At 62.7% G+C, this 12,858-nt stretch overlaps 1 protein-coding gene across 2 annotated transcripts; it reads left to right on the top strand.

Annotated features, from left to right (window-relative positions):
• Positions 1-8,032: 8,032 nt before the first annotated feature.
• On the top strand, positions 8,033-12,624 carry RNF208 (ring finger protein 208). Of its 2 annotated transcripts, none has more exons than XM_050907951.1 (2): positions 8,033-8,217; positions 9,620-12,624. In XM_050907951.1, the coding sequence occupies exon 2, from the start codon at positions 10,332-10,334 to the stop codon at positions 11,127-11,129; it is 798 nt and encodes a 265-aa protein (XP_050763908.1). In that variant the 5' UTR covers positions 8,033-8,217; positions 9,620-10,331; the 3' UTR covers positions 11,130-12,624. The 2 variants fall into 2 exon arrangements, with proteins under 2 accessions (XP_050763908.1, XP_050763909.1); XM_050907952.1 differs by lacking the exon at positions 8,033-8,217 and adding an exon at positions 8,594-8,614.
• The last annotated feature ends 234 nt before the right edge of the window (positions 12,625-12,858 follow it).

Below are 12,858 nucleotides of genomic sequence, written 5' to 3'. Positions count from 1 at the left end.
GGCACCCTGCACAGCTTTCCATCCCCCCCAAACCCTCACGTGCCCCCAGCAGACAGGGGCATGGCTCACGGTGGTACAAGTCTTTCTGGTTACCCGTGTCCTGTCCTGGGGACACAGCACAGTCCCCGATGGCACCCCGACGGCACCCCGACGGCTCCCCCAGCACTCTGGGCATGTCGGGTCCCCTTCCAGGCTGGAGCACTGGTTTCCGTTACATGGAAAGACCTCACCTTCCCATGTCACACCGGGCATGGAGCTGGCTCTGGTGTGACCGCTTGCTTCCCCGCAGCCTGCACAGGAGCACTGGGCTGCGACAACCCCCTTGTTCCCAGGGGTCCCCCTCCAGCCAAGGCACCGGGCAGGGGATCCTCTCTGGAGGGAGCAGCGGGGAAAGGCAGACCACGGGGTCCTCCCATAGCATCTCAGGATGGCTCCTGGCACCAAATATATTGGCCAGGCCCTTGGAGGACTGAAGAAATCAGGGAGAGGAAGAGGTGGTGGAAACCCCAAGGCCAGATAATGCTGTCAGCCCTGTGAAACCTCCCCAACAGCCGGTACAGCACGCCGTCCCTGCCCCTCGGGGTGCAGCCCCCTCCCACAGACCCTCTGCCAAGGGCTCTACATGGCTCCCAGCTTCCACCCAAGGCGATGCCAGGGAGTTCACCAGCTCCCGCGTTTCCTCCTGCCTCCCCCCCCTGCCTCCCCCCTGCAACCGCCCGTCCCCAGGTCTGCAAGCCGCCGCTCTTCCCCCAGCTGAAGCTCTCCCCGCTGCACGCTCAGAGCAAGTGGCGGCTCAGTTCCCCGTGCTCAAACCGCAGCAAAGGAGCGCCTGCTCCGGCGGCCCCCGCGCGCCCGGCAGCCGCTGTGCCGCAGGAAGCTGCCGCTGTGCCGGAGCAGGAGCTGTGCTGGGGGCAGCTCCTGGCCCTGCACCCACACAGCTCCCCGGGAGGGTTACAGGCATGCAGGGAAAATAAAATCCTCGGGTCAACACTCAAATTCACCCAGCTGACCTAGAAATGCAACTGTGATGCTCCATATAAGAGCATCGGTTGCCCAAGCCAAGCAGAAGGGATGGCAGGAGACCCGGGGGTTGTTGTCAGCTGCTGGGAGCAGGGATGGGGGAGCACATTGTGCCCCCAGGTCCTGCCGGGAACCCCGGGACAGCCACGTTGGGACAGCAGGATCCCACCACCCGCGAGCACGGCCACAGCCTCATGTGCAAGGCTGCATTCAGAGCAAGGGGTGGCAGTGGCCAGGAGCCTGGCAGGGCTCGGCGGGTCCCATCCGCTGCATTCAGGGAAGTTTTCCTGAAAAAGCTGAAATTCTGCTGCAAAAACAGATTGCTGCTTCAGTGCTGGGCTGCTCTTTGGAGCCATGCCCCAGCTGAGGCAGCACCCGGGAGGGACGAGCGGGAGTTTGGGCACCTCTTCACCCGTGCCAGGACCATTTTGCCCCACCGTGCTGCTGACAGGCATCTCGAAGGCGCACGCAGCCGCCGCGCCGCCTCCTTCTCCCTGACCCAGTTTGTGTCTCGCCGCTGCATCCCGGCGAGCAGCGCTGTCAGGTTACAAGCGCGGGCAGTGCCGGGCTCTCCCAGGGAGCCAGCAAAGCAAACGCTAAATGTCACCACAATTACAAGGCATCTGCCTCAGCCCCAGCATCGCCGGCACCAGGGCTGCTCCACCAGCCCTGCACCCGCCCAACCCGGCCAAGGAGGGCTGGGAAGAACGGCCGTATCCCAGCTCCGGTACATGCTCTGGTTTCTACTGAGCCTCAAATCCCTCAGGCTCTGTTAAACCCAGCATCAGCTGGGCTGGATGGGAAGGGGGAAGGTTTCTGCAGAGCTGCCATTTCTATTTCTGGGCCATCCCTGTCCTCTTTTGCTTGGGCACAAGGTGTTTTCTAAAGGACATGGGTCTTCTTTGCACCTTCTCACCCCTGAAATGTGGCTCTGGGTTTTTGTGGTCAGCCCCTGCCCAGGCCAGCAGCCCCCAGGGAGCTCCAGATCTCCCCAACAGCCCTGGTAGCACTGCAGGACCAGGAGGGAGCTTCTGATGTGACTGTGGTGCAGCCGTGTCACCAGCAAGACGTGAAATCCTCCTTGCCTTGGGAGTCTGTGGGACTGTGCATACACGGGGCTGGGGGAGATGCAGCCCCCAGATGAAGAAGGGGGCTCTGATGGGAGCGGGGGACTCCACTTGCCCCACGGGGACTGCAGCTGATCCCACTCCCATAGCGGAGTCCAACCCCCTGCTCAAAGCATGGCCAGCGTGTTGCTCTGGACCTTGTGCAGGGCAGCTTTGAACATCCGTAAGGCTGGAGATCCCACCACCTCTCTGTGCCCCAGTCCAGTGTTTGACCCTCAAAGTGAAAAAGCTTTTCCCTACGTAGCTATAGAGAAATACAGCTGGAATTTCCCATGTCCTGGCTTGTGGCTATTGATCCTCACCCTCTCTCCCTCCTCCTCTGAGATAACTGTGGAGAGCAATAAATTTTCTATGAGTCTTCTTTTCTGGCAGCTGAGCAACCCTAGGTCTGCAGGCAGGGAGCTGGTGGGGAGGGGAATGAAGGTCACTGCATCCGAGGAGAGAGACGGTCTCTCTGGCCCTGCTGCCTTGATCTCCCCCCAGCCCATGTGCATCCCTCCTCCTCCTCCCTGCCCTCCTGCCATCGGTGCAGCACCAGCAAGGTGGGCGCCCACTTCACACCAAGGGCTCCCAGAAATGGCCACAGTATTAATCACTAAACTGAATAAATAGTAAAAATAATGATTATACCCCTCGGGATCTGTTGGGGCAGATGTTGGTTGATGTTCAGGAACATCCATAACCTTCAAGCTGGCCAGACCACCATCCGTGTAGGTCTGTCGTGCCGTGGAGCTTGTAATTCCCATAATCTCAAGGTTTGTGTGTGGTAGCACATGGAAGAGCCACAGGCTTCAGACCACTTTGCAGATCTTCTGAGCATCATTTTTCTCATGGTAGAGTCTCTGTAGAGGGCTGCAAGCCTAGAAGTGACCACATCCAAACCCCCATCAATGCGTTAGGACTGTACTGCAAGAGCATCAATGGTCAGGTCCTGACCACCACCAACCTACACACTTCTGCTGCTTCAAACAGAAACCAGAGCAACCAGCTCTGCAGCAGCTGGTTGCATCCTTAAGCAACCAGCTGGCAACAAGAAATTCTGCTGGTTTCTTGGCAGATTTTTTAATAGCATCCTTCCTTCAAAATGGTGTTTGCTCTGCCTGGGCACGCTGCACATCCCAGGAGCTGTCGACAGCTCCTGCGATAGTTTTGGTGGAGCTGCGTGGCAGATGCGCGGTGTGAGAGCTGTCCTGCTTTCCTCTTCTGTTGGTGTCTGTGCTGGGCTGTTGTGGGGGCTGGAGGATCTCAACCTGGGAGCGTGGCGATCGTGGCACTTGGGGTCCCTTCTCCTGATGCTATGCCCCAGGAAGGAGAGACAATCCTGAGGGGATGGAGCATGGCACGATGGAGCATGGAGGATGAAAAGACTAAATGTGGAGCATAGGTACCGCATCTCTCCCAGCCACGCTGGGCTGGGTCGTCCCTCCGGCGCCGCAGACCTGCCGATAAAGCTGCTCTCTGGAAAACTGAAGATGAGCTCATTTTTTTGTGGGTGAATTATCTGTGTGATGAGTGATTCACCAGCGCAAAACAAGATCATTGCAAGAAACAGGCTGGATTTTGGAAAGAGCTGTTGATGTGTGCAGGACCCGGTCAAACGAACTCTGTAATGAGAGCAGCAAGTAGTAAATAAAAGTGGCGTGAGTCATTGCCAAAGCACCCCAGGTGCTGCCGCCAGAAGCACGGACAGCAACGCGCAATGCCAGGTGTGCACGCCGTAGACGGGATCCGGGATGCGGGGCAGGAAGGCTTGGCACAGGCGGAGCTGCTGGCTCACTTGGGTTCAGTGGAAAGCGAAGACACGTTTGTCATCACGGCACAGAGTCAGCACCAGGCGAGGAAGGGTTAGAATGGGTCCTTCTCCGCAGGCATTATAAATCCAGAAGGGCAACAAAACCCTGAGCGTGCAGCTGGACAACCGAGCTGATGATGGCTGATGCAGATGATGAGGAAGAAATTTAGAGTCAAATTATCTTCTGGTGTCCCTGTTCATCTCAGCGGAGTTGCAGCAGAGACTGGCCAGCGGTGTTACGCCTCTCAATGCATCTGTAAAGCAAAGGTTTAGAAATGATTCATTTGTGACTCTGGAAAGCAATGAGTTTTGCAGAAAGAAGCTGTGGTTGCACGCAGGGCGGTCCCAGCAGAACCAACACCAACCTGATTACAACAAGTAACCGCTTGATTACAAAAAGCAAAACTTTGTTCATCTGGGCGGCATGAAGCGAACCCACTGGCAAAGCTGCTCCGGCATGTCTGTCCAAGCAGAGCTTGGAGCAGGACACGGGGAACAGCAGGTACGCTTGAGCTAAGGAGCTTCCTCCAAACCCAGGGACATGCTTGGCCTGCTGGAAAGGTCTCACAAAATGGTAAAATAAATCAGTGCTGTTTGTAAAACCCAGAAAAGCATGCCGTATCACATCACCACAGCTCAGAAGACATGCTGAGAATATCCACATGCAGCATAAAGATGCACATTTATGACAACACGCAATACAATAGATTTTTATGAAAGATAATGCAGCGTATATGTACATATGACAAAATCAGGTGTTAAACCCAGGAGTAAGAGTATGGCCAGACCCAAAGGCAAATGTTAGAGTTGGCCACAGGGGCTGGGGTTTGGTAGGGACATCACTCGAGAGCACGGCCACCCAGGCCCAGCCGAGGATGAAGGGTCTGGGCTTTGAAGGATGAGATTATTTGGGGCTTGGGGTGGAAAGCAGAGATCCTGGTGAACCTACTCAGCAGAGAAGAGGGAAACTCTGCACCTCCAAAAGCAAGCCTGGGAGAGCTCTGCAAGTCTCATTGAGCACTCACATGGTGGGATGAAAACTTGGGGCCAAAGCCTCTCCTGCACAAGACTTAACCAGTGGCACTTGCCACCAAGGACCCCATCAAGCCTAATGCAAGCTCTAGGAGAAAAAGAAGTGCCAGGCTTTGGCTTGGGCTGCAAACTGCTTCACAAGTACCTGAATAGGTGGAGGAGAGGCTGAGAAGTGCTGCTGTGCCAGGATGGGGAGGATCCAGTGCCACGTCCGTAAAGCACACGAAGCAGAGACTAGCAGTGCCATTGAGACAACACAAGGATCCCCGGCATCTTGGCACAAACACACTCTTCGTTCAGCAGAAAAGATGCCTGATATCATTTATGATTATTTTTAAATAGAGCTGTTGCTTAACTCGTGGAATAACACCGTGTAGCTGGGTCAGCACGGAGGTGCCATATGAATTAATAACAGAAAATGGCTCATGCTCACTCACTTCCTGCAATTTCCTTTGCTCTGGGAGTTCAAGCATAATATATCGGTTCTTGCTATCTGCATCCAGAAGCGTTAGCAGGAAAGTAAGCAAAAACTGACACAGAGAGGATGGGGAAGATTAAGGGAATCCCTGTTTAGCACTGTTAGGGTGCCAGACAGCAGCAGCCTCACACTGATTTCGGCAGGTGAGCACATCAAAGAATTACACTTAGAGGGACTAGAGGCGAAGTCGTTACAAAAGCCCTTATCCAACGAGAGAAACTAGAAGATTAAAAATACAACCGCTAACGTTGTCAACAGGGGAGCATGGATTTCCAGGCGGAGGCAGCCGGTGGGTCAAGCTGTGTGGTCCCCAGGGGGAAGCCACGCTCTAGGGTCAGTCCAGCCCGAGGATGGAGCATGGCTGAGCCCTTGGGGTGCCAGGGGATCCCTCTGGACTGGGTGGGTTTGGTCATCTCCTCCAGGCCAGGCATCTAGGTGAGATTTTTAGCATCATTGCCTGGAGCGTGGATGGTCGGATCATCTATGGGGTGCATAAGGCCTGATGGAGCTGAGCTTTCCTCCGGGCTGACAGCGGGAACGCAGAGCTGTTCAGCGAAATATGTGAGCTCTAGCTTCTGTGTCCGTCCCACTGACAGAGGGGCCGGGGACAGCGACGGCATGAGCATGATGTGGCTGCATGGTCACAGCGTGGCTCCAGGCCCCCCCAGACCCCTTGTTACAGGGGTGAGCGGCAGCCAGGGCTTTGCTGCAGCAAGGCTGGAGGGCCAGCGAGCGGGTCTGGGCAGGGTAACCTTCAGCGGGAGGGCATCAAAATGCAGGCAAAATCGGGGAGCCAACTGAGGAGTATAAAGAGCTCGAAGGGAGTGGTGGGCGACATGAGCAGGGAAACCCCAGCAGCATGCAAAGGAGCCCAGTGAGCCCCCACCAGCACCCTGGCCCAGCCAGGGTGGGATGGGGGGATGGAGTGGTTTTGGGTTCGGGTGTGCACGTGCCTGGGTCACTGTTGCTGGGGTGAACTGGCTGTGAGCTCTGAGCGTGGCTGGGGAGTTGGGGGGCTCCATGTGGGGCTGGCTGCCCGGTTTGGCTGCCTGCCTGCAGACTCCCCACACTGGAGGCACCCATGGCGGGGGGAGAGGGCAGCCCAGCCTCTAACATCTGCCAGGGCACGGCAGGAGCCGGGAAGTACAAACCAGGGCTCAGTGTGGGGTGTCCCCAGCCCACGGGCTTGTGCCTGCCTCTGCCAGTGAAGGGGGTCAAAACAGCAAGACCCCAGGAATGCACGATGCTCCCCAGCGCTCCCCAGGGACCTGACGGCATTGTTGGTGCCCAGCGGCGGTGTGACCCTCCCGCCCACCATGCTGAGCCCACCACATCCCCCAGGGACCAGCGAGACGCTGTACCCTGCTCCCCCCTCCCTAGAGCTCAGCAGGGATTGGGATGCTCAGTCGGGTTTTGACCTCAGCGTGGGGGGAGCACCTCGTGGGGGGAGTGTGGGGGGTGGCTGTGGGTCGGGGTCAGGCCTGGCGGTGGGGCAGGGGTCCCTTGCGACACGGTGGGGCGCATGGCTCTGATTCAGCAGTGGGAAAAAGTGGTGGTGGGGGGGGCATTACTGGTGTTCGGGCCTTTCCCCAGCCCCGAAAGCTGCGGGGGCTGCTGGCAGGGGCCCCCCTCCCCGCTGCCACACGCTCCCTTGATGCTGGCTCCAAAACCGCTGCCCCCAAAAGCAGCATCGCCCGCTTCCCCGGCCCGCGCCGCGGAGCCATTTCCAGCGGCGGATGCTGAGTCACTGCAGGCCCCTCCGAAACACCTCGCAGGGACCCGGCCGGGGGTAGGGGGGTGGAGGAGAAGGAGCGGGGCCCCGGCGGGGCCGGGGCAGGAAAGGGAGCGGAGCCGCGGCGGGGCGGCGGCGGGGCAGGACCCGGCGGGGCGGCGGGCGGGGGGGGGGGGGGGACCGGGAGCGGGGGGGGCCCGGTGTGCGGGGCAGGGAGGGGGGTGAGGGTGCGCGGGGCGTCGGGCGCTGCGGCCGGCGGGGCCCCGGCGCTGCTGAGCGAGAGAAATGTGAGCCGGCTGCACCACTGCGGCGGCACTGCGGGCGCCGGGCGGCAGCGGAGCGGGAGCGCGCAGGCAGCGCCCGCGCCCGCCGAGCCCCGCGGGACAGCGGGGACGGAGCCTGCCCGCCTGCCTGCCTGCCTGCCTGCACCTGCCGGAGAGGGGGGAAAAAGGGGGTGCCCAAGCTGCAGCACACCCCCCACCCCCCCCCCCGAGGCAGCCAGCCTGCGCTGTCGGCCGGGGAGTGTTGCATCAGCCCCGCGCGGAGCGGGGGCTCCGCGGCCGGAGGAGGCGGCGGGGGGAGCCGGGGGAGGGCGAGCGGAGCCGCGGGGCGGGCGGAAGGTGCCTCCCCGGCGGCGGCAGCGGCGCTTACCTGCCGCCTCCCCCCGGCAGCGGGTCCCCGCGGAGCATCCGGAGCCAGAGGAGCCGGCGGGAGCCCGGCGCCGCCAGCCCTGCCTTTGTGCCCGGTACCCTCCCCGCGCCGCCGGGGAAAAGCTGCTGGAGGAGGAGGCGGCGGGGCGGTGGGAAGCCGGGACCGGGAGCCACGGCCCGGCCGGGAGCGGCGGTGGAGAGCCGCCAGCATCCTCGGGGAGCCGGCACTTCGCACGGGCAGCGCCTGCATCCCTCTGCCTTTCAGATAACCTTTAGCCGCTTGGGCCTCCAAACCTTTACCGGGGCCGGAACGGGGGGTCTGGAGGTTAAACTGGGGACGCGGCCGTACCGGGATCCCCCGTCCGAGGCACGGCGGGCCAATGCAGGTAACGACTGGCAGCGACCGTCCTTTTGGCCGGGCTGCCCGGGGGGCATCACCCTGCGGGCGCGCAGGCGCGGGCGTGAGGACGTGTGTGTGTGCGGGTGTGCACATGTGTGTGCACCGCTGGGCTGCGAGCCTGCCAGCGCGGCGTGGGGCAGGGGGGCGTGGGGCTGGGGATTGCGGTGGGAGGTTATTGGGGGGGGGGGGATGATGCTGTGTGGCGTGGGGGGGGTGCTGGGGAGGGCTGTGTCGCCCCAGGGGTGATGGGGATGCGGGGTACGGCGGGGTGCTGCGCCAGGGCCGTGCATGAAGGGGTGTGACGGCGCGAGCGTGGAAACGTGGTGGCCGTGCGTGGCGGCTGCCTGGCCGCACGGATCGCCGTGCCCGTCGGCGCGCTGCGGGTGAGTGTTTGCGCGAGACCTGCGGGCAGAGAGCACCCGGGGGTGCTGCTGTGCGGGGGGGGGGATATATACGCTGCTTGTGGGGTGCGGGATGCAGGATGTGGGGTGCAGGATGTGGGCCCGTGATGGGGGATGCAGGACGCGAGGCCTCCCTCCCCAGGGCAGGCATCACAGGATGCTTACAGGACCCCAGTGCTGCCAGGGCATAACCCCCAGGAACACCCCCACTGGGATTGGGCTGGGATCCAGCCCCCCACGGCTCCCGGGCATCCAGGGCTGAACCCCCCACGGCTTGTCACCGTCCCCAAGGGCTGCTGCTGCAACCAGATGGCCCCCTCGGGCCCCCTCCGTCAGGCCTGGCAGGGCGCAGCGGGAGCAGGCATCCCTCTAACAGGATTTGCAGCATGATGGAGGAGAGCGCCTTCACCCTTCTCGGAGGAGAGACAGGCTGTCGCCGGGGCTGCTGAGGGAGAAAATGGCCACGGGCTGGCTGCCTGCCCCCCATCTCCTGCCCCCAAACATGGCCTGTCCTCTCCAGCAGCCCCGGGACAAGGGCAGGGAGCTGGGATGGGGGAGAGGAAGCTGGAGGGAGGGATAATAGCAGGGACAGATCAGGAGCAAGCGATGGAGGTAAAAATAGATCCACTGAGCAGAGGAGGGGCTAAACGTGAGAGAAAACCCTGAGCAGAGGCAGGTCGGTGGGGGAGCCCCCCCGGGAGGGGCCCTGCATCCCAGCGGGGCGCAGGGGGAGCTGCCCTCCTGGCCCCCAGGGCAGAGGGGGGACCCGGGACCCCACGCTCCGGGCCACTGAGGAGATGCCTGGGGGGAAATACCTGCCTGCTCCCACTTCCTCTGGCCCAAACACGCGGGCGGATGGACAGGACCTGCAGGGCTCAATCGCCAAATTGCCGGGATGCAAGCGGGCACGCGTCCCGAGGGAGCGCTGGCAGCCAGTAGATCCCTGAAGAGCCTTGGATCCAAGCCCCTCTTGCTTTTCATTTCCAGCGAGCACGAAGCTGAGCTGGGGACAGAGGTGCCGGGGACGGAGGGAACAAGGCACGCAGCAGCCCCGGCACCAGCCAAGGTGAGCTGCCCTCCGGCGTGGGATGCTCCCTGAGCCCCTGCCCCGCGGGAGCTGCTGGTGACGGCAAGTGGGAGAGCCGGGAAGTCAGAGCAAAGGAATTTGCAAACACATTCTTCAGCGCCACGAGGATCCCACGGCGCGTAAACAGGAATAAAGGCCGGGCAGAGGCGGGGGCCGGGGCAAGGCGAGGGCTGCCCCCAGTTCCTGCGAGACCCCCCCGGACTCACCTGCCCCGGGCAGCGCCCGGCGCCACGGTCCCCAATTTACCGTTCCCAACTGCAGCTGATCTGGCGCGGGAAGTGCCAGTGAAGGCGAAGGTGGGGGCTGCCGAGTGACGGCCAATGTCACGTTAACATCCCGGCGAGGCGCTGCGGGGAGCCTGCGCTTTGATCGCCTGCCCAAGAGCGTCCTCCAAGGCAGGCAGGATGCTGCTGTGAGCCCTGCCTTCCCCTGCCTGCCCCGGCCTCGCGCCCGGCACCCCCGGGGCTGGCCGGAGAAGAGGGGCGCGGGGCCCGCTGGCACTGCCCCTTCTCCCCAGGATGCTCTCCCGTGCCAGCGGCTGCTCCCCCTGCTCCTGCTCTGCAGCCAGACCGAGATTGAAAGCTCAGCAGGCTGCCGGCATGTTTTAGCCTCATGCAGGCGTCCCTCGGAGACCCCAGAGCAGTGGACAGTAATGTGAAAACGATACTCATGTCGTGTCTGAAAGGGCAACAGGTCATCATTAAAATGGAGGCAATGAAAATCATCCACCCGGAGAAGTTTTCGGAGCTGCAGGCCTCGCAGCCGCGCTACGCGCCAGCCCCGCGCCGCGAGCCGCCCCTCGTGGCCAAGCGCGCGTGGCCCTCCGAGTCCGAGATCATCGTCAACCAGGCGTGCGGGGACATCCCCGCCTTGGATGCCACCCCCGGCCCCCTGCCGCTGCCCCGGACTCCCCCCCTGCCGCGGCGAGAGCGCGGGTACCAGAGCCAGCGGAAGGGCAGCTCGGAGGTCTGCTACCACCGGCAGCCGCCGTCGGACGAGGTGATTGTCAACCAGTACGTGCTGCACCCCTCGACGCCCTGCGAGCCCCTCGAGTGCCCCACCTGCGGCCACATGTACAACTTCACCAACAAGCGGCCCCGCATCCTCTCCTGCCTGCACTCGGTGTGCGAGGAGTGCCTGCAGATCCTCTACGAGTCCTGCCCCAAGTACAAGTTCATCTCTTGCCCCACCTGCAAGCGGGAGACCGTCCTCTTCACCGACTACGGGCTGGCGGCGCTGGCCGTCAACACCAGTATCCTCAACAGACTGCCGGCCGAGGCCCTGGCCGCCAACCCCGTCCAGTGGAGCAGCGACACCGACCGCAGCTGCTACCAGACCTTTCGCCAGTACTGCGGGGCTGCCTGCACCTGCCACATCCGAAACCCGCTGTCTTCCTGCACCATCATGTGAGCCCCGTGCCCCTGCCCGCACCTCCCGACAGCAGGGCGGCCGGCGGGTGGGAGAGGATGGTGCGGCGCCGCGACCGGTCCCCAGTCCCTTCTTTGCCGGTGGCACAGCCCGGGGATGCTCTGATGCTCGTCGTGGCCAAGGATGTGGGACCGGCATCCTTGCCAGCACTGGCGGGGGCAATGGGGACGCTGGGACCTAACGGCAGCCCCCTACACCCCTGTGGTGCCCGGGGAGAGGGACACTGGGATGGGGAGCACATCTACCAGCGCATCCAGGGGCTCCGGCTCCCCCCGGTCCTGTGGCGGGTGGCCCCGCTGTGCATCGAGCATCTCGCCATGCTCCTTCCCCGGGCGCCTTCTCCCTCCTCTCTCCCTGCGGCTCCTGAGAGTGGACGCTGGGTCCCAACCGGAGCGACACCCTCCCTATCGCCCCGTGGCCACCGGCAGCGGCACAAGGAGCCCTGGAGGTGCACGGTGCCACGCTGCGTCGCCTGCCTGGCACGGGAGGCAAGGACAGGTCCTCAGCTGCCCCCCCCCGCCTCCTTCTCTGTAAGTTATTTGCCAAAGCTTTCATCTCAGCGGCCAAGCCGCCATGCGCCCGAGTCGTTGTAGCCACGCCAAGCCGCCGCACCGGCCCCTCGGTTGCGAGCAGACACGCGGCCCGTTTCCTCCGCAGGCCCTTGAGGAAAGCTCCACTTTATCCTCATTTTGGAGGATTCTTGTTTTTTCCCTGTCCATCCCCAGCCGCCCTGTCCCAGGCCGCTATGCGTTCACAAAGGCATTGAGCTGTGCCCGTTCTCTGCTGCTCCGCCCGGGGCCCTGCACCGATGCCCCACGGGATGGCTTGGGGGGGCAGCGTGGGGTCCGGTACCCCAAATTGCTGGTTCCAGCAAGGGGATTTGGCTGGGCAGGGTGGCAGAGGTCTGGCTCCTGCCCACGGTCCCTTCCCTGGCGCAGCACCTCTGCTCTGACCCCTGTGCGGAGGGGCTGGCAGGGCGGCAGCCCCCTGTGTCCAGTCGTGCTTTCTCCAGGGCACCTGGAGGGGTAAGTTTGCTGCCAAAAAAGCAAAAAAATAAGCCTAAAAAAAATGAAAAAGCCATAATTTGCGGGTGCTCCCGTGGGGCTGAGCACCACAACCCAGGACGGCTGCGGCAGCAGGGGCACACGCCGCCCGGTCCCAGGGCACCGGGGCTGGGTGAGCCAGAGGGGCCCCGCAGAGCCCCGCACCCTGGAGGGAGGAGCAGCCCCCGGCGCTGGCCGAAGCCCAGCATCCATCCAGGGAGAGGGGCCGAACCGTCCCCCCCCTGCCCGCCCCGAGGGAGCAGGCGATGCCAACGGCGCAGCCCCGGGTACCACCCCGCTGCCGGTGGAGAACGGGGGCCGATACCGTATCTGTGTTGCTCTGCCAATGCCTCCCGCTGCTGGTTGTGACGATGATCATGTTTTATACCCGGCCTTGTTCTAACCCCCATCAGTCTCCCCAATAAAGATTATATTGGAACGAACGGCGAGCCGGCGTCTCCGGGGGGGGCGCGTCGCTGCGGGCAGGACTGGGGCTGCACAGCAGCAGCCGGGATGCTGCGCCCTGGCCCCGCTCGGTCCGTGGGGCAAGTTGAGGGGGAGATACCCAGAGGAAGGGCTTTCCCCTGGACTGACACCTCCTCCTCGACCCTGGCTCTTGGCTCTGACATGGTTGTGTCCTCTCCTTGCCCAGTCCCACCACACATGGC

The sequence above is a fragment of the Gymnogyps californianus genome, chromosome 18 (genome assembly GCF_018139145.2).
Source record: "Gymnogyps californianus isolate 813 chromosome 18, ASM1813914v2, whole genome shotgun sequence".
In the NCBI taxonomy this organism is placed as follows: Eukaryota; Metazoa; Chordata; class Aves; order Accipitriformes; family Cathartidae; genus Gymnogyps; species Gymnogyps californianus.
The sequence above is the reverse complement of the archived record's forward strand: the minus strand, read 5'-3'. Positions and strand labels throughout refer to the sequence as shown.